General features: G+C 63.1%; 1 protein-coding gene across 1 annotated transcript; it reads right to left on the reverse strand.

The window, feature by feature from the left end:
* Nucleotides 1-1,330: 1,330 nt before the first annotated feature.
* On the reverse strand, nucleotides 1,331-19,077 carry TRMU (tRNA mitochondrial 2-thiouridylase). Its single transcript, XM_090272256.1, has 10 exons — nucleotides 18,963-19,077; nucleotides 16,945-17,110; nucleotides 14,273-14,379; nucleotides 10,764-10,886; nucleotides 7,841-8,013; nucleotides 4,775-4,976; nucleotides 3,513-3,613; nucleotides 2,134-2,278; nucleotides 1,769-1,851; nucleotides 1,331-1,491 (listed from the first exon to the last, which is right to left on the reverse strand). Exons 1-10 carry the CDS (start codon nucleotides 19,042-19,044, stop codon nucleotides 1,339-1,341), a joined length of 1,335 nt encoding a protein of 444 aa, XP_090128382.1. The 5' UTR covers nucleotides 19,045-19,077; the 3' UTR covers nucleotides 1,331-1,338.
* Between the last annotated feature and the right edge of the window lie 851 nt (nucleotides 19,078-19,928).

Here is a 19,928-nt window from a genome sequence, read left to right on the forward strand (position 1 = left end):
TTCTCCCTGCTTCCTCCACCGGCCGACCCGGCAGGCGCGGGGCCTGGCATGGGGCTGGCAGGGCGGCCCAGCGGCCCGGGGGCCGGGAGGGCGACCTCCCGCGGCGGCCTCCCTGCCTCCCCCGTTCCTGCCGCTGGGAAGGTCGGCCTTGCGCGGGGCAGGGTGGGCACCGCTCAGGCCTCCGTTCCCAGGGCAGCGAATCGGGAAACCTGAACCCAGGGCGGCTCCGTGTGCCCTTGAGCCGGCGGAACAAAGGCGCGTTTCAGCCCCGGCCTCCATGCCGGCGGAGCGTCCCCAGGGACCGGGGCCCCGCTGGCCGGCCGAGCCCCACTGCCCAGCGCACTGAGGACAGCGGCTGCCCCGCCCGCGCAGAGCGGGGCCTCCCGGGCACAGCCCGGCTGCGGCGACGGGGCACGGCGCACGCAGGCCGTCCGCCGGGGCAGCCTGAGCCCGGCCCACTGCCGCCGGGGGCTGTTTCTTCACGTGGACGGTGGCCGCGGACCCTGCGGGATGGGACGTCGGGTAAGAGCGGCTGGGGCGCTCCCAGGGGGAGGGGCTTCAGCTCTGTCGCTGGCACCGCTTCCTGTGGTCTGAACGGGAGGACACGTCTCCCTGGGCACCGGCCCTGCCCCTGGGGCCGCCGCAGCTTCTGACCGCTCTCCCTGTCACGAGCCCCAGCCCGCGGTGGGGGGGTGGCGTGGGCCAGGGTCTTCGTGGTCCCTACTGTGGTGTGTTGTCCTCCCTGCCTGGTGTGCCCACTCCCAACTGGTCCCAACTGTGAGGTGGGCCCCGCTGGGCGGGCTGGCTTCAGTCCAGAGGCTGGAGGGTGAGCTGGCACCTAGCTGCCCGTCTGCTGGCCCCACTCAGCCCAGCCTCAAACCTCCCCCACCCCACAGCCTGCAGCCCCCACACAGGGTCACACGAAGCCAGCACCTGTGCGCCCCTTGCCCCAGGCTGGAGGGGCCATGGCACCAAGCTTACGGGGTCTTCCCGCAGCCCCGAGGCAAGTCGCAAGTGTGTGCCGTCCTGGCGTCCCGGCCCCCTCCCTCCTGCACGACGCCAGTGGAGGCTGTTGTCAGATGACACGTGCCAGACAGAAATTTTATTCAACACGGTCCCTGCAGCCCCTCCAGCCTCCAGTCCCCTCCACGTGCTCCCGGGCGGGAACCTTTCCCTGGGGCATGAAGAGGCGCTCTATAAAACGGGAACCCGGGACAGACTCCTCAGCAAGTCCTCCTGGCCCTTCCTGGGGCAGCAGATCCGACCAGGCCCCTCTGGTTCCTGCAGGGCCGAGCCCCTGGCTGCCCTGCCCCAGGCTCTGTTCCCCGCTCTGGGCACTCAGACCGTGGGGCCCGAGCTGGCGCCATCGCCGGGGCCCTCCGTGGAACCTTGGGACTGGCTCTTGCCCCTCTGGAGTGTGTAGGCAGAGGGCCCCAGGCGCAGGATCTTCCCGCTGCCCAGGCACTCGTCCCCTCTGTAGAACACGGCGAACTGGGAAGGAGAGGGGCCTGCGTCACCAGGAGCAAGGGGAGGGACAACGCCCTGCCTCTCCCTGACCTGTCCCTCCCTCGGGCCATCCTCTCTGGAGCCTGGGCCTGAGCACCCACCCCTCTCTGCCCCTGGCCGGGGCCAGGCGCGCTGGCGGGAAGGATGCTGTCGCTCTGCTGCGGAAGCCCGCAGCCGCGAGCCCACCACCAGCCCCGGGGAGGGGCAGCTGGGCACGTTAGGCCCCGCCCCCACGCTGGCGCAGACTGGGCACCCCCCTCACCTGTCCCAGGGCGAGGGCCCGCACCGCCTTCACAGCCGTCACCCACACGGTGCCGTCTTGATTGAGGGTCAGCACACAGGGCACTGGGCGGAGAGAGGGGTCCTTGGAGGGGCAGTGGCCTGGCCTGCGTGCTCAGCCCGGGGTCGCACACACTGCCCAGCCCTGCCGCCCAGCGCTGACCTCCCGGCACGCCCCCCGCACCCTGGGAGGAGCGCAGCTGGGTCCCCGGGCCCGTCTCCCACGTGGACAGAGGGAGAGGGGGTCTGACTGTGTGATACAGCCCGAACCACGGGGAATCCGCGCCCCGGGGCCCACCCCCGAGGCCGCCCGCCCCTGGCCCCCCGCGGACCCTCCCGCCCAGTCACCTGGCGCCATCTGGTGGCGGAACCGGAAGCGGCACTCCATCATCTTGTCCCGGGCCAGGGCCGCGGGCGGCTCCTCCGCGATCCAGTGCACGCGGCCGGTCCTCAGCAGGTCCCTGTACAGGGCCGGGTGGTCCATCCGCGGGGCCTGCGGAGCGGAACGGAACGCAGAGGCTGTGACGCCCCGCAGCCCGGAGCAGTGCGGCCCCGCACCCCAAACCGCCTCCCTGTCCCTCATGAACAACAATCCTAACTGGGGTGTCCGCCGTGGAGTCACGCGATTCTCTCAGGAGCCCTTTGATCCCCGTTTTTCAGAAGAGGAAACTAAGGCACAGGTCATGGTCACACTTAGCAAGAAGAGGTGCCTGCGCTCCAACTCCATGACTTGCGCACTCAGCAGCCCCCTCCAAGTTCAAGTCCCGAGGCCTGACCCCCCCACCCCCCCACCCCCACCCCAGGCCAATGCCTTCCTCGCCCTGGGCTTGTCTCAAAGAGGAACTGCGGGGGCCCCCCGCCCAGCGGCAGGGGAGTCGGCGCCCATGGGGCTGGCTGAGGTGGTCTGCTTCTAAGGGCCCTGGCCCTGGCCCTCCGGTGCCCGCTCGGTGGCAGGACCAAGGGCTCTCAGTGGCAGGGAGATGCACACAGGGACCAGTGTCAGTCGGTGACCCTCGTTTTTTCCCCAAAGGGCACGCCTGAACATCACACGAAGTCACTTTAATTCACACTTGACTGGACACACTGCGCAGCTTTTGCGCCCACAGCTCTCCTTGGAGGGAGGTGACCCAGAACAGGCAGGCGAGGGCAGCTGTGTGACAGAGCCCACGGTGACCCCCGCTTGCCTTCCCCAGTTCTGGAGCCTGAGAAGGCATCCGGCGTTGGAGTGTCTGTTACAGGGCAGGGGCTCCCGGCTTCCTCCCACTAGAAACCAGTAGCACCTACTCCCACCCCCCTCGCCACTGTGTTTTGACAATCAAAGATGTCCCCAGGCATTGCCAAATGTCCCAGGGGGGTGTGGGAGCTTTGTGAAGCTGGGGCTCCAGGGCCCGGACAAGGAGCCCAGGGGCACAGTGGCTCCGGCCCAGCTCAGTCCCGGCTCTCCACTGCAGTCACTCAATGGGGACGGCCGGAGTCTGCGTGGGAGCCCGTCCTAGGCTGAGGCCAGATCCTCTCCGCGGGGCCTCCGCACAGACTCATCTCAGAGTCGTGTCCTCGTCCGTGAGCTCAGGGACTAACGTGCATTAGCGGCGGGACCAGCGTCCAGTGAGGGCCTACCGAGGACCTTCCGCACGACCCTGGGGCCCCTGGCCCAGTCCCAGGAGGTGCCGGCCAGGCCAGAGCGCGTGCCCAGCCTCGGCACCGGCCCGGGAGGCCGCGCCACTCACCACGAGCACGTCCCCCTTGGTGCCGTCCTTCTCCACCACGTACCAGGGCTCGCGCAGGCCGCCTATGTTGGCCCTCTGGCCCAGAGTGTACAGGAACGAGCCTGCGGGGACAGCCGGCGGTGAGGGGTGACACCCGCCTCCAGCCCCGCCTCCTGCGCTTGGAGGCCAGGCAGGGGCTCTGAGGGCCACCGGCATCAGGCCCGGGCTTGTCCACCCTCCCCAGGGCCCGGGTCCCTCGCACCCCACTGGGAGCAGCTGTGGGGCCTTGAGGGGCAGGGACGAGTCCTTCAGAGGACGGCTGAGTGCCCCCCACCCACGCACCAACCACAGCGGCCCGGACGGCAGGGCTGCCCAGTCCCTCCTGACCACCTCTGGGCACCCCCCCACCACAAACGTCACAAGAGCAGGTGACGAGGCCACTGCCTGTCCCCACCAGGAAGGACAGGCGCAGGCACAGGCCACTGTAGGAATCCTGGGCGCCGCCTTAGGACCGCCGGAGACACGACGGGCAGGGAGCGCCCGCAGTTCTGTGCCCAGCCCGGCAGCCACCTCCTCCGCGCTAAGAAAAGCTCGGCTCTCTGGGAGCTGAGACCTCTGGGTCCCGCCCCCCAGGGGAAGCCATCTTCCCAAACCGAGGTGGGCAATCCAAAGAAGAATTCGTCTGTGAGACTGTCCGCGTCTGAGTGGCAGCCCAGGTCCTTCCGCCAGTCAGATGCATGTTGGGTCAGGGCTCACTTGTCATTAGGCCCCAGGGACACAGCACTGCCACTTGCAGACCCAACCTCTGTCCTCCCGCTGGGCTGTGAGACCTGCACCTGGCCCGGCTCCTTCCCGGCCCTCCCCACAGTTCCTGCAGGCTCATGGTGCCCCCAACCCCTGCCTGCCATTGAGGGAGCAGCACCTGCCACCCGCGGGACACCTGATGCCATGACGCTCCTCACTCCTTCCCTGTAGCCTGTTTTCTCTGCACAGCGACCATGTGACTCTATTTGCACACACCTGACCCGTCACTCAGAGAGCAAAGTCTTTTTGAATCGGGCGGTGTCCTGTATTAGCTGCAGTGCTTGAGAGGGGACCACATCTCGAAACGCAAAAACCCCACGTCCAAGCTGCTGCCGCTCCCCTGCCGCCCACCTCACGTCCCCGCGGGCGGCGCTGACTCGGGCGAGTGTGGACGGGACGGCAGGCCCAGGCTGAACTTCCGGAGCTGCCCCACGCCCCCAGGAGTTTGCAAAGAAAAGTGGCCATTGGCTGCGTCTCACCTTTATGCGTCCCCAGAACTCTACTGTCTTCTATAGAAATGAATCTGCCGGGCCGGGGTGGTAGATACTGGAAAACAAATGCTTCGTTACTGCCGGACCCACCGCCAGCGCAGGAACGGGCTCCGTCCCTCACGTCACAGACACTCACCTGAAGGATGAAATTTTCAAAATTCCTCTTGCCAACGAAGCAGACGCCCATGCTCTGGAATGAGGGAGGATGGCTGTGAGCAGAAGCACGGGCAGGGTCCCCTCTGGCGGCCCGCCCCACTCAGGCCTCCTCCCGGGCCAAGCAGTGCCGGGAAGTGGCACAGCGGGCCAGCGCTGAAGTCCCTCGGGAGAGCCTGAGGAAGGAGCCTTTGACGGCGGTGACACGCCCCGGCGGGACAAGCTCTCCTGTGCCGCCCCTGCACGGGGCTTCATCACTCACCCTCACACTCAGAACAGGGAAAGAGGCGAACACACCAAGGGGGCGGGGTGGGGGCAGCAGGTGGAGAGGACAAGGGCCTGCTGACAAAGGCACAGCCAGTGTGGTCCCAGGAAGACATGGTGGCTCGAGTTAAAGTCACGTCAACCCCAGAGATGGCCAGAGCTGACTGACCACAACGGGGGCCGACCATGTGGGCCTGTGACTTCCCGCCCTCGGACACCAGGCCCCCGCTGCACTGGCTTTACTATCTACGCACCAGCTCCTTCTGCCACAGGGCCTTTGCACATGCTCTTCCCGCTTTCTGGACGTGTCCCCAACTACATACAGGACACTAAGTCCCACTCACCCTCTAGGCCTTGGGCTACACGTCATTTCCTCAGAGGCCTTTCTCAGGGTTTCCATGCCTCCACCTACACCAGAGCCCACTGCTGCTTCCTCTCAGAGACCTTTCCTAGGCTCACAGGGGCGTCTCTCCTGAACTGCAGGCCCTCCCTGCACCCTGAGCTCCGGGAGGCGTATCGTCTGGGTCCCTCCCTGCACCCGAGCCCGGCAATGGAAACAGAAGGGTTGTGAAGGTGCAACAAACCCCTCAACAGGGGTCTCGGGGACCAGTCCTGACTGCCTGGCTCCCTCTTGGCAGCTGGGCCAAGAGCACCCCAAGGAGCTACCAAGGCCACTGGGGAAGCTGCCCACCCTGAGGGGCCGAGCAGGGCAGGAGGGAGAAGCCCGGCTGAGCTGCTTTTTCTTTTTCTTCTTCTTTAATATGCTTTATTGATGATGCTGTTACAGGTGTCCCAATTACTTTTCCCTCTGTTCCCCTCTACCCAGTGACCACCCCTCCAGTTGTCCCCCCCCTTAGTCCATGCCCATTGGTTGTGCATATAGTTCTTCTCAACATCTTCATGTCTACTCCACTCCCTCCTACTATGCTTCTCAATTCCTGTACCGTCTCCCTCCCTTTCCCCCTTCCCCCTCCCCGCTGACCTCCCCCCAATATGCTCCCCACACCCATAGTTCTTTCCCCACTCTCGGTGCCTACTTAGTTTGCCTTTGTTTCAGTTCCCTAGCCTCTGTTGTTGGTGGTTGTGATACAGTTTTCATTTTAATGTTCATCGTTTTGAGCCTCTTTCTCCTAAACCAGTCCCTTTAACATCTCATAGAACAGTGGTTTGGATCTGATGAACCCCTTTCGTTTTACTTTGTCCTGGAAGCACTTTCTCTGCCCTTCTATTCTGAATGACAGCTTCGCTGGATAGAGTAATCGTGGTTGTAGGTTTTTGCTTTTCATCACTTTGAGTATTTCTTGCCAGTCCCTTCTTGCCTACAGAGTGTCCTTTGAGAAATCAGCTGAGAGTCTGTCTTATTGCGACCCCTTTGTACGTAATTCTCTTCTACTGTCTTGCTGCTTTTAAGATTCTCTCTTTATCCTTAATTTTTGACATTTTGATTATAATGTGTCTTGGAGTGGTTCTCCCTGGGTCCAGTTTTTTGGGACTCTCTGTGCTTCCTGGACCTGTAAGTCTATTTCCTTCCCCAAGTTCGAGAAGTTCTGCTTCATTATTTTTTCACATAATTTTTCAATTTCTAGTTCTTCTTCTTCACCTTCTGGCAGCCCTGGGATTCGGATGTTGGCCCGCTTATAGCTGTCCGACAAGTTTCTGAGCCTCTCCTCATTTTCCCCACTTCTCGTTTCCTCTCTCTGCACTGGTTGACTGTTTGTTCCTTCCCTGTGTTCCGATTTGTTGATTTGATCCCTGGTTTTCATTTCCTCACCACTTGTCTCGTATGTGTTTTCGTTCATTTCAGTGTGAGTGGCTTTCATTCCTTCCCCGTCTTGTTCCAAATCTTTTGTTAATTCTGGAAGCCTCCTTATGACTATAGCTCTGAACTGAGCTTCGGAAAGGCTTCCTATTTGTTTGTCTGTCAGGTCCCTCATCCACTGCCTGGTGAGCTGCGTCCCCGGGATTTCACTCGTGGTCTGCTTCATCCTGACAGTTCTGTGTTTAGCTCTGCTTCCTGGGCGGGCTGTGGGGGGCAGAGCCCCATGTACTCGTCACTGCCCGGCGACCGGGATGATCAGCGACCTTTTTCGCCACACTGTGGTGCTTTGTGTGGGGGCGGGGGTCCAAGATGGATTCCTGCTGTTACTCTCCGCTGAGAGACCGGGATCCTCTTCCTCCGTCCCCCCGCCCTCTGGGCCTCACCGTCCAAGGCAGTGGGGGGGCTGCCTTCCCCAGCATTGGGGTCGCGAGCTGCCGGGTCTTGACTGCAGCCGGGACTGCTCCCCTGGCGTTTGTCACAGTCCCACCCCTATGCCCACTGCTACCATGGACAGGACTGTGGTTTCTCACCCGTCCTACCCGTCCGGACAAGCACGGCTGGTTTATACCTTCATACGTTGGGCTTCCATGTAGCTTTGTTTTCTGGAACTTCTGGTTATCTTTGGGTTTGCGGTAGTTGTATTCCTGCTCAGTTGTGAGGGGGACCGAGCATGTCAGTCTAGGCCTCCACCTCGGCCCCAAGTCCCCAAGCTGCTTTCTGACTGCGCAGGGGACCCGCCCCACAGCGCGTCCCCGCCACTCCCCCACCCTCACCCCCAGGCCCCGGCGCTGTGAGCAGGGCACAAGCCCCAGTCCTACCTCCTTTTTCTGAAGCACATGATGAAGTCTATTCTCAGCAGCTATTTTCTTTACAAAATCTTTCGTTAGCCCCCCCAGAGGGAAGAGGGTTCTCCTCAGGGCCTCCTGGGAAACCTGGCTGAGAAAGAAGGTCTGGTCTTTAAAGCTGTCCGCTGCTTGGAGGAGCTTTACCGCTGCCAGGAGTAAAGAACAGAAGACGCTGCTGGGGTAAAAGTGGTCACACTGTGCCCTCCAGTGTCCTCGCGCTGCCAATGGGCCGCCCTGCCCAGCAGACCGAGCTCGGCGCTCAGCAGCGGGCGGGGAAGAAGGGCCGCGGCCGGTGCAAGGACCTCTCCCTCCCGATTTACCTGCTACTGAAACACAGAACAGGGAGAAGGTTCTACATGGTAAGGAAACTTATTCCAGTCCACAGTTTAAATGGTAAGGTTTTGAAGATGAAACATCCCATTAAAACAGAAGTTTAAAACGAGCACGGCCACCGTGGGAGGACGGCGAGGAGACTCACGGATCCGGGCCGCCGCTGCCCCGGCTCCCGGGAGAGGCCGAGCCCGCTCAGCGCTCGCTGCTGCCACGGCATCCGATGCTCCTCTGCAGTGTCCCTGCTGTGGGTTATGGTGCAGGACCACTGCCGGCTCTAAGGCAACGGCGCAGAGCGTCGCTGCTCACGTGAGCCTGGCTCAGAGACGAGGCCCCGGCTCCCCCTCCGGCCAGGCTGGCCCTGCCCAGCCTGGGACAGAACTGCCATGGCTGCCACCGTCAGGGCCCCGCTCGGAAGCCTGACGGCCAATGGAAGCCACGGACCAGAGCACCAGCGCGGCGTCTCCTCTCACTACACCCTGTACCCACGCTAAGGGAAGCCCTGGCCCACGGCACTCAGAGCACGCACATGCGCGCGCCGCGCTCTCCACCCGCGACCCCACGCTGACCTGCCGTGAGCTCTGTGGGGAGAATCAACCCATCTGACAGACGAGGAAACCTGACGCTCAGACGACCGCAGGGACCGGCCCGGTGGCGCCGGAGGAAAACGGCCGGGAGAAGACGAGGCCCAGCCACCTAAGCAGCTTGTCCCCCGCGTCTCAGGGGCAGACCAGCAAAACCAGGCGGGAAACGAAAGCAAAGGCCCGTCGACCGGTCACGAGGCAGAATCGCCTGCCAAACGCTTTGTTTCTAGACTGGACTCGGCCGGGCCGTGCGTGCGTAAGCGCCCCCGAGTGCCGAGCGTGCCTCACTTCCCCGTGGCCCTGCTGCTGTAAGACAAGCTCGTTTCACTGCGCTAACAGGGAGGGCTGAACCTCCCAACCGCGGAAAGGGAGCGGCATTTGGTGCGGCCGCCTGTGCTAGGCGCTCCGTGCCCAGACCGCTGCCCCCTGGCCACACGGTGCCACCCGCAGCTGTACAGGAGAGGAGGTCTGGGCGGACCCCAGGCCGGGGCCCGGAGCGTGGGCTTGGGGCCGACTAACCGGCGGGCCAGGCGCCCTACTGTGCGCCCCCGCCAGGGCCCTGACCCGGAGGCCCTAGGCCGGGTCCCCAGGGCAGCTGAGTGTTCCTAAACGCACCCAGACAACGAAGACGCTGGCCTCATTAGAGCCACCACAGAAAGCTCAGCCACACGCGTGTGACACAGGCAGAGAAGCCTCGGTGCCCACGGCTACCGCGGGGCCCAGGCCGCTCTGGGAGGCAAAGCACTCCTAGAAGAGGTGCGGGCACAAGCGCTCAGCGTGCAAATGCACCCTCGCCCACTCCGGTCCCTGAAACCCACGTTTACTGCGCGATCCTGCCGCGCGCGTCCCCGTGGCAGGGCTCTGCCGGACATGGAGGGCCTCCCGGGTGGGCGGTGCCCGGGGGGTGAAAGGCAGCCCCGGGACAGGAGCTGGGGCCCTGCCAGCTCCCCAGGCCAGGCCCACAGAGGTGTCAGGCAGACACAGCAGCGGAAGGCCCAGCGCCCGCAGAAGGCGGCGCGCTCCCTCCAAGGTGAGAGGCGGAGGGGGAGGGAGTGGGCAGAGAACAAGCGGCCACGTAACCGCCACCGGACTCAGGACTCCCGTGACCGAGCGCGCGAGCGCACGGTGGCTGCAGCCTGCACACCGCTGGGGACAGACAGGACGGGGCTCCGCTGGCCAGGCCAGCAGAGGGCACTCGGACGACGGAGCCGCGTGGCACTGGGCCGAGCCAGGCCTGCCCGCAGCAGCACCCGAGGTGAGCGCCGCCGCCCCAGCCTCCCTCCTCATCTGGGTAGTGGAAGCGGGCATACCTCCTGAAACAGCCAAGAGGGGGGAGGTGACACGCGTGGGCGTAAAGCCCGGGGCGGGCCGGGAGCAGGTACTACCCGTCACGGTCCTCCAGGCACAGAAACGCCCACAGAGACGCGGCTCCAAGCCCACTCTGTCTGCCCCTTCACCGTGATGCGAACGGTCACCTACACATGCATGAGACGTGTATGAGCTCGCCGTCTGGCAGGTATGAAGTGAAGCTCGCCCCTCTGACACCGATAAGCTAATCTGCAAACTGGGGTCCAGGCCGGGCCGCCAGGCTGGCGCCGGGGACATGCCTGCTCTCACGCCCTCGGCACCTGCGCGGTGAGGAGCAGCGCCTGCAGCGCCCCGGTGACGGTGGTCACATCGTCCTCAGGTGTTAGGGGACCCTCCCTGCAAGTCACCGGCACACGGCGTCTAGAACCAGACTACAAATCACGGTCCAGTATGCCCCGGCCCTCGCCTGGCCCCAGCCGGGCCTCCCCGACGCCCAACTGCGGGCCCTGAGGGAAGCGACGCTCCGGCACCTGGGCCTTTTCACACGGGAACCCAACAAGCCAGCCAGTCGGGCGCCCACCGAGGGCCGGCCGGGGCCGCACACAGTGGCCGCTGTCGCCCCCGCAGCGCGCCACCTTTTCACAATGAGCTCTGACCTGGGCACGTCTACTTACCATTTCTAACCTCGAATCGATTTCTGAAAAGCCCTTCTGGCCTCTTCACGTGCTTCTGCTGGAAGACTTCCTCATCCTCCAGGGACGTCCTTGCATAGTGACCTGTGGCGACTGCATCTGCTCCTGTGAGGGTGTGAAACACGAGGAGCCGAGTTCTGGCCTGTGTTCACTGGCCGTGGCCAGTCCCAGCCACGGGTGCTGGAAGCAGAGACACGCGTCCCACCCTGGAGGACCCGGCCCACTCAGACTTTAACTCCTCATTTGAAATGATGGTACCACGTCACTACAAGTTTTTGTGGGTTTTTTAAAAATTTACTTATTTATATGTATGTACATATTTATTTTTAGAGAGGGGGGCAAGGAGAAAGAGAGGGAGAGAAACATCACTGTGTAGTTGCCTCTCACTCGCGCCCCCAACTGGGGACCTGATGTGCAGCCTAGTCACGTGCCCTGACTGGGAATCAAACCAGCGACACTTGGCTCACAGGCCGACGCTCAATCCACTGAGCCACAGCAGCCAGGGATACAAGGTTTTATCGCACCTTTAAAGGCCTTTCAAAAGGTCCTATCTTTCCATTCGTTCATTCTAGCTTAAGGAAGTAGTCAGATATGCATGTGAAGATTTAAGTACATAAAGTTCATTTTAGTGTTTCTTATGTTACTAAGGAAAAATTGAAAACAACCAAAACGTTTAATACTAGCAGAATACAGGGGAAGGCTAAAACAGGTTTACAGTTGTAATACAAATAAATGTAATAATTAATAAATAATAATACAAGAATAAACTGTTTCATGTACTCACAACTGCACACTACTTTGCCCACCCCCGTAAGAAGTTAAGTTAAAATGCTATTGCAATAATGATGACGTCATTTACAAAGACACGTGAATAGCATGGGAAAACGCTTATGGCTTAGGGCAAAAGGTGTATAATACAGGGATCACTTATTATTTTTTAAGATTTTATTTATTTTTAGAGAGAGAGGAAGGGAGGGAGAGAGGGAGAAAAACATCACTGCGCGGTTGCCTTTCACGTGTCCCCGACTGGGGACCTGGCCCACAACCCAGGCATGTGCCCCGACTGGGAATCGAACAGGCACCCCTTTGGTTCCCAGGCCGGCGCTCAATCCACTGAGCCACAGCAGCCAGGACTGGGATCCTGATTTTTTAAATGTACAGAAAAAGATGAAGAAAAATATCCTGAAGTCTATTCCTTTGATTCATAGTCCTGTTTTTGCTGTTCTGTGGTTTAAAATTTTCTTTAATAAGTACGTGTGGGGTGGGCAAGGGTAGGTTAATAATAAGAAGTAATACGAGATTAAACCCTGTTTTGCACCCTGGCTGGTGTGGCTCAGTGGACTGAGCCCCAGCCTGTGAACCGAAGGGTCGCTGGTTCGATTCCCAGTCAGGGCACAGGCCTGGGGGCATGTGAGAAGCAACCCATGGATGTACCTCCCACACATCGATTGGTGTTCCTCTCCCTCACTTTCTCCCTCCCTTTCTCCTCTCTAAACATGAATAAGTAAAATCTTCTGAAAAACCGTTTTACTTCCTCACAGCTGCGAACCTGCTCTGCCTCCCCTGTGCTACTTTTATCGCAGTGAAGGGCCATCCAGCACGTCCCATTTCTCCTTTCCGCATCAGGCAAGAAGCGCAAGAACCTACACGCCACGTACACCCTCCTCGCTGCGCGAAAACGCCTGCTACTCAGTGCTGTGTGACGCAGCCCTCACCCAACGAGCCGGTGCAAGACAAGACGCAGGAGGCGGCGCTGCGGTGGGACAACCACCCGGAAGTGACGTTCGGGAGCACCCTGTCACCTCCTGGCTGACTCTAACGGAATCGGTTTCCCTGAAGAGGGCGCTGGGACCCCCGCGAGGAGCCCGAGAGGCCAGGAGCCTAGCACCCATGTGCTGCGGTCTGGGCCGCGCCGTCCAGGCAGCGGGCTCCCACTGGGAAGTGTGCACTACTTCCAGAGGGTCCCCAGCAGATGGTCACCGAGGGGCCCTCTGCCACGGCGACAGGGCAAGCACTCCCCGCCCGAACCGCTGTCTGTACCGCCTGGTCCGCCCCCTGGGGTCGCACCAGAACGTCACCCTGCGCCACACCCGAGCTCTGATCCCAAAGCTCACCAGATGGCGCAGTGGCAGACCCGCTCACATCAAACTCAGCTCCCGCCGCCTGAGCCTGCCACTCTTCCTCTGGCTGAGCCGGGACTGAAGGCGGCCCACAGGACCTGGCCGGCCCAGGCAGACCACAGCGGGGCCCTCCTGCTCAGACGCTGGGACCACGGGGCACACTCAGGCCGCGAGGGCTTGGACGACAGACACAGACCAGGCTCCCCGCTGGCTCCCCGCAGCTCGCGGCCCCCGGCCATACCCCAGTCTTGTACTAGGGACGTCAGTACTGAACGCAGTACCGCTGCTCCCTCCCGTGTTTCTGAAGTCAGTCCGACACTCAGATTTGGTCAGTCTCCTACTCCTTGTTTTCGTGGGCACTGCTTTGCTACCCAACTCCGCAAACCAGCTTCTCGTCACCATCCTCTCAGCTGCAGGTCCCTAGAACATCAGATCTGCAAGTCCTCTCTGTCCCCACCTCAGCCACACAAGCGCTACAGCACAGAGCTGCCGGCAGTCCTGTGACACTACTGGGTCCCTGGTACCCAGCCAGACGTGGCCGGTGAGCTCGATGAGGGCACGGAATGGAAGGCCAGCATGTGAACGTGGGGAGCTCCGGACGGCAGGACAGAGAGCCTGGGCTTCCCGCCAGCCGAGCAGCGGGCACCAGACAGCAGTCTCAGCGGGCGGGTCGGCATCGGGAGGGGATGACGTGAAGGATGGGGAGGGCCCAACCGCGGTGGGCATGTGGCAGCCGGGCCCCGACCACGCAGCGGGCCCAAAGAGTGGGCCGCCACGGTGCGGAGTCAGACCAGAGCAACAGGAGAGGGGCCAGGATCAGAGTCAGGCGCAGACTCAGACCGGTCCTCGGGGAAAAGCAGACCTGCTTCTGGAAACGAGAGGCCCGGCAGGACCAGCAGGAAGGAAGGCCGCTGGCCCAGGTGCCACGCACCCAGCTGCTCAGGTGGCCCGGGTCGGGCTCCTGCAGCGTCCACTGACCCCAGCGCCCTCTGGGGCAGGAGCAGCCCCGCACGAGGCTGAGCCTGCAGGCAGCGGGGCCTCTGGCCTGGCTGTGACCCAACGGACCTTCCCCAGGGCTCTGGGAGGCGGGTCCTCCCGAAACAACTGTGCCTGTCCCCTTGCTGTGGGTCCACGGGGAGAGGCTGCACCTCCCAGTGATCCCACCATTTGGACAACACCAGGAAGTTCTTTCTTATCGGGGAAATGCAAAACAGTATCATTTTCACTGCTTCCTTGGCTTCTGAGAGATGAAGTTGTTTACAAGGTTTGGGATTCTGGCTAGCTCTGAAAATCTTATGCCTTAAAAAAAACAAAAAACAAAAAAAAAAACTAAAAAACAAAAAACCGGTGAGGATAACCCCAGTTACTTACCAAGATTATTCAGCGCATAATTAAAGAAACAGCTGAATTTGATGTGCTTGTTGCAGACAATGTCCGGGTTGGGCGTCCTTCCTTTCTCGTATTCCTTTAGGAAGTCACTGGAAACAAACAAACACTTTTCACTTCTAAGTGTGAAACATTCTCAAAAAGCACACGAGATACCCTAGTTGCTCAGTCTGTCCTCGCCTCACCAAAACCGTAACTTTCCAAACAACGGGCGAACTCGGTGCACAGGACCTCGGCATGTCCATCCCACGCTTGTTTAAAGCTGCGCACGTTCCGCCTGAGCGTGTGACGACTCACACCCGGGGAGAAAGGCAGCATCCCAACCACCAGCGCTGGGACTTGGCAGGCTCATGGGGGGCGGGGAGTGGGTGCTCACCTGCCGGCTTCTGGACCCCTCCCCCACACAGCCCCGTCCACTTCCCTAACGTGACCACACGGAGGCCTGGGGACCAGCACCCCCCAGTGCTCACAGTGCGTTAGGTGCCCCGGGGAGTGGCTGACGGGGGAGTGGACGGACTGAGCAAGACGTCAGTGGTTGTAGAGGCTGCGCTTCACCTGCTCCTCCCACTGAGCCCGCCACCCCCACCCACCCACCCCCAGGAGTGCAGGAGATGTGCGTTGCCCATTTTCAACAGCACGTGGGGTCGTCACTCTGTTTCCCTTTCACACTGACAGCTGTCATTGACCTGTAGGCTTCCCCAGGTAGAGCCCACGCTCACTCTCTGGATGCCCGTCCCCCGACCCTGTCCACACAACGAGCACGGAATGGTTGTCAGAGAGGCTGGAGTTACGGCTGCTTATGCGGAGCCCGCACTGGGAACCACTCCCCACGGCAGCACAGAGGGCGTGTCACACAGCTGGCCTGCGCTGCGTGAGCGATGGCCGCTGGGAGGGACGCCTGGGCTCCGGCCGCGAAGGCCGCGGGGTCTCGAACGACAGCAGTCTGAGGTTTCCGCGCCCGAGAGCGCCATTAGAGCAGTGAGTGCTCCGAGCAGCCACCCCCTCCACGGGCACGGTTCTAACCAGGCCCATGGGACAGGCAGCGGGCCGGGGTGGGCCGGACGGCGGCGGTCACAGCCCCACGAGCTCCTGGGCAGCGTGGAGATGAGCTGCATACTCGCCCAGGCGCTCTCCCTTCCTCCTGAGGCTCAGTGCAGGGACAGTGACGACAGTGCCCCAGGCTCTCAGCCAACACCTGCCCCTACGCTGCCGAGGCCTCGGGACCAGCCATTCCACCTGCCCGCCGCAGTCGGAGGGGAGTGAGCCTTCAAAACCTCACACTCGCTCACAGGCCTTCGAAACGCAGCAATGAAGGGCAAAGTGGAAACCCACCTCGACTTCTTGCTGTCACCCCAAACCCGGCCCCAGGGAACCCCGGCAGCTTTCCCCACCTGCCCGACCTTGACCCTGACGCCATCACGGACCCCTGCGTTCTTTCTCGTGCCTGCTACTTGCAGGGGCCGAGCCCCATTGCGCTGTTTCCCAAGGAGAGACCCGAAGGACCCCCGCCCCCAGGACGGCCTGAAGTGCTGGTTGGGGTGCAGGGCGCAGCTGACTGCAGTCCGCCGTTCGCTGCCCGCACGTTTGGCCTCCGGGGACCCGCCCCAGCCTGGCCTCAGCTCTGCTCCCACCCCCACGCCCACCTGATCCCAGACCCCCAGCTGCGCGTTTCCTCGGCTGCGCTGCCGGCCCACTTCTCCCTGGCGCACCCTGCTCCCGGCCACTGCGTGCGTCTCTCTTAACAATGACAGTGACCAGAGCCGCACATGGTAACGGACCAACCCTGCGCTGAGAGCTCACGATCTCAGTTACGCGCTACGGTAACCTCAGAAGGCACTGTCCCCACTTACAGGGCGAGCAAGCTGGGGCTCAGGAGTCACGGAAACTGCCAGGGCCACACAGCAGGGGGCAGAACCAGGGCTGAACCCAGGGGGTTGGTGACCTGGAAGCACCGCCCCTCGGAGGCCTGGCCTAGTGTCCCCTCTGCCCTGCAGCCCCCCTGAGCGCTGTCTGCCACGCACCACCCCGTCCGCACTCTGGTCCTCGCCCCGGGCCCCGGGCCACACCCCACTCCGTTGCCTGAAGACAACGCCGCCCCCCCCCAACCGTTACGGAAGGGGCCGAAGTGCACACCCGCTCTGTGCCCGAAAGCAGCACCGCAAGCACGGACACTTCCAGGGCTCCAGCAGACGTCCGCGCGCGTGGGTGTGCTTCCTCTGGGTTTGAAAAGGCACGGGGGTGGGGGGTGGTTCCCTCACACTTGTCCTCAGCAGCCCCCCGGCGCTGGCCTGCACGGCCCAGGACTGTCCTGGGCCCCTGCCTGGGATGTAGCAGCAGGCACGCCAAGGCTCAGGAGGCGTCCGAGAGACTCCTGGCAGGCGGCGGTCGCGGGAGGGAGGGCCGGGGCGCCGTGGAGAGCCTCCCCACCGGGGGGGCCCAGGGCGCATGCGGAGGCCTTGGCACCTGTGCCCAGAGGCGGATTTAACAGCGGGCGCCCCGGGCCCCGACTTCTGAAGGGCCCCGCAAAACCCCACCTTTACACTTCCTTCTAATGACACGTTTGGTTCCATGACTGCGCTGCACAAAATATAGTTTCTCTCTCTTTCTTTCAGGAGCCCAATATTTTCCTCTGCGCCCCCCCGCCCCCCCCCCCCCACCTGAACACGTCGTTCCAGTACTCCTTCACGTAGGACACCTGGTGGAAGGGCAGGTCCAGGACTTGGCAGACTCGGTAGGCATCTTCGCAGTCCCTGTCCGCAGTGCACACCCCCTGTTCCTCCAGCGAGTCCCAGTTCCTCATGAACACCCCGGTCACTTGGTAGCCTGGCGGGGGAGGGCGTGCGGGATGAGTCCCGGGGCAGCGGGCGGCGGTTTCTGCGCCCCCAGCGGCCCCGCTCTGCCTTCAGAGCCGATTCACACCCTGTGCGAGCCGCCCGGGCGCGCCCTGCCCTGCCCTGCCCTCCCCTCCGCGGCACCTTGTGGGCCCCCCTCCCCCAAACGCAGGGCCACACTGAAACTGTCCGCCTGGGTCCCCAGACGGGAGCAGGCTGTGCGTCCTCACGGCCCGCCCTGGGCCGGCACAGAGCCCGGCGCGCGGCGGGCAAACGCGCTGCCTGAGCACAGCGCACAACGTGAGCGCCATTCTTCAAAGCAAGTAAACACCACCTTCATTTACCGGAAGAGTGAGCTCTTGTGAAGTTATTCCCAATTCCCCTCTAAGATTGAGGTGCTAGGTCCCCAGACGTCACGACAGGTAAAACTGCGGCCGTTTCAGCATAAGGGGTGGAGTACCTATATATGTTTCCTATATATGTTTTTTCCCTTTTCTGTTCAGACAAACTAACCCACCAAACATTGGCAAGACCCCGTAAGCCCTGCGCCACCTCGGGGAACTCTCAGGCCACTCCTGCAGGAGAAATCTTTCTTTCGCGAGGTTCCGTGTAATGGGTTAGACTATAAAAGGCTTAATACGTACCCCAAGGAACAGCGACTCGATGGCAAAGCTTTGCCAAAACTAAAGGCCACATCGCAAGACCAGCCCACCCCAGCAGGGCACCAGGCCCCTGACCGTGTGTCACGGAACCCTGCGCCCCGCGCCCACTCCCGCCGCCGAGCGGGGCCGGCACAGCACAGGAGCGTCAAGTGCACGTGGAATCAGCAGCAACTCCACAGGGAGCTTTAAAATCCACGCTCTGTCGCGGCCAGCGGGGCTCAGGTGCGGGGAGGGTCACCCCATAACCGGAAGGCTGTGGGTTCGCCCCTCTATCCTGCATCCGGGACCGGGCGCTGGGACCCGAGGCAGGGTGCCCCCGGGAGGCGATCGACGTTTCCCTCCCCGCCACGCCCCCGAACGCAACGTAACACAGGCCCCGCCCTCCGCAGTCGGACCGCCCCCTGCCCCGCGCGCTGTCCCCGGCGCCTGTAATCAACCCTGCGCTGGGGGAGACCCCCCTCTTCCTTCAGGTCCCGGCCCAACCACAACCGCCTCTGCGACACCCGCCCCCTCCCCTGCGACTCTGAACGCTCCGTGTGCCTACGGTCCTCGCACGTCTTACACCGCTCGGGGAAGGACCGCGGCCCTGACAGGTGCCGGGCGCGGGCTCTGCGTGCGGGGCGTCGCTCCGCCTTCCCGGTGCCCAGCAGCCCGGCGCGGCAGGCGGGTCTGCAGCACACGCACTCCCGGCCCGGGGGTCGGGACCCTGCCCCGATGCGCGCTCCCGCGGCCCAGCGCCCAGGGGGGAGCGGCCTCGCCTCGCGGGGGAGGGGGCCCGGGCGGGGCATCGGGTGGGAGGGGCCTCGGCCCCGCCCCCGCCGCTGTCCGCTCGGAACGCTGGCGCTCTCCCGGGAAAGTGTCACCCGCGGAACGGCCCGCACAGACGGCGCGGAAGTGAACAGACGGCCCGTGGGGACGCCGCCGTCGCCCCCGTCGGAAGGACAAGGACCTCGACGGGGCGGCTGCCCGTAGCTTCCCGGGCCCTGTGCGGACGTCCCCGGCGCTGCGCCCGGGGTCCCGGAGCCACGCGCCCGCGCGGCCCCGAGGTCGGGACTTCCCCGCCCGGGGCGTGAGTGGCCGGGGCGGCCGCCTAACGGCTGTCAGTCGGGGCCGGGATGCGCGCGCCCTGAACGCCATGCCCAGGGCGAGGAGCGCGGGGCTCTCGAGACGGCGCCGCCTCACCTCTCCGCCTCAGCAGCAGCGCGGCCACGGCGCTGTCCACGCCGCCGGACAGGGCGCACACGACGTGCCGCGCCGCCAGCATCCGGGCGACCCCAACTTCGCCCGCTTCGAGGCCGCTTCCGTGCCGCGCCGGAAGTCCCGCCCCCGCCACGGCGCTCCGCGGGCCGGGCCGGCCGGAAACGTGAGATCGGAGTGTCGCGTTCCGCCAGCCTGCCGTTCCGGGGCTTCCACTGCCGAGAACCCTCCTCCGCCCAGGCCCACGCCCAGCTCCTCCCTGCGTCGCTGAGTACTGACGCGTGTGTGTGTGTGTGTGTGTGTGTGTGTGTGTGTGTGTGTGTGTGTGTGTGTACGTGTGTGTGTGTGTGTGTGTGTGTGTGTGTGTGTGTGTGTGTGTGTCGAGGACAGGGGTCCGTCGTTCCGGGCTGCTTTGCCAGCACCCACAGGGGTACGTGGCTTAGGGGGGCTGTAACTTCCTAAACTAGCCGAAGGGAAGGGAAGACCTGAGGTCACCCCTTCGGGAGGGTACGCACCTGGGTCCTTTGCGGAAGGGAGGAAGGCGGCACCAGCCCAGGTGAATAATACGGTCTTCCCTGTAGGTCAGCCGCTGCCTGTGAGCGCCCGGCCCCGAGGGACAGAGCAGAGTCACACAGTAACTGCTCTTCGCTCCGCGTTCACTGATGCGGGTCCGCTCAGAGCAGGACGCAGACACGCACTGATATCCTGCTCACACTCTGGCGTCTCAGAGAAACACACACACACACGCCAATCAGTGGGGGACAAGGAACCCAGGGCCCAGGGCCCGGGAGACGGCTCGGCGGGCAGAGGAGTCGTCGGCATCTCGCAGGGAAGGAGCTCCGGGGCCAGGAGGGCAGCAGGGCAGGTGGCGTGGGGCAGCGCTCCGGCGTGTGGGGCTCGGCTGTCTCAGCTGTGGTCTGGAGCCTGCCTCGTTATACCTGGAAAGTGGGG

Source organism: Furipterus horrens, unplaced genomic scaffold (assembly GCF_987537825.1).
Source record: "Furipterus horrens unplaced genomic scaffold, mFurHor1.1.pri manual_scaffold_4, whole genome shotgun sequence".
Lineage (NCBI taxonomy): Eukaryota > Metazoa > Chordata > Mammalia > Chiroptera > Furipteridae > Furipterus > Furipterus horrens.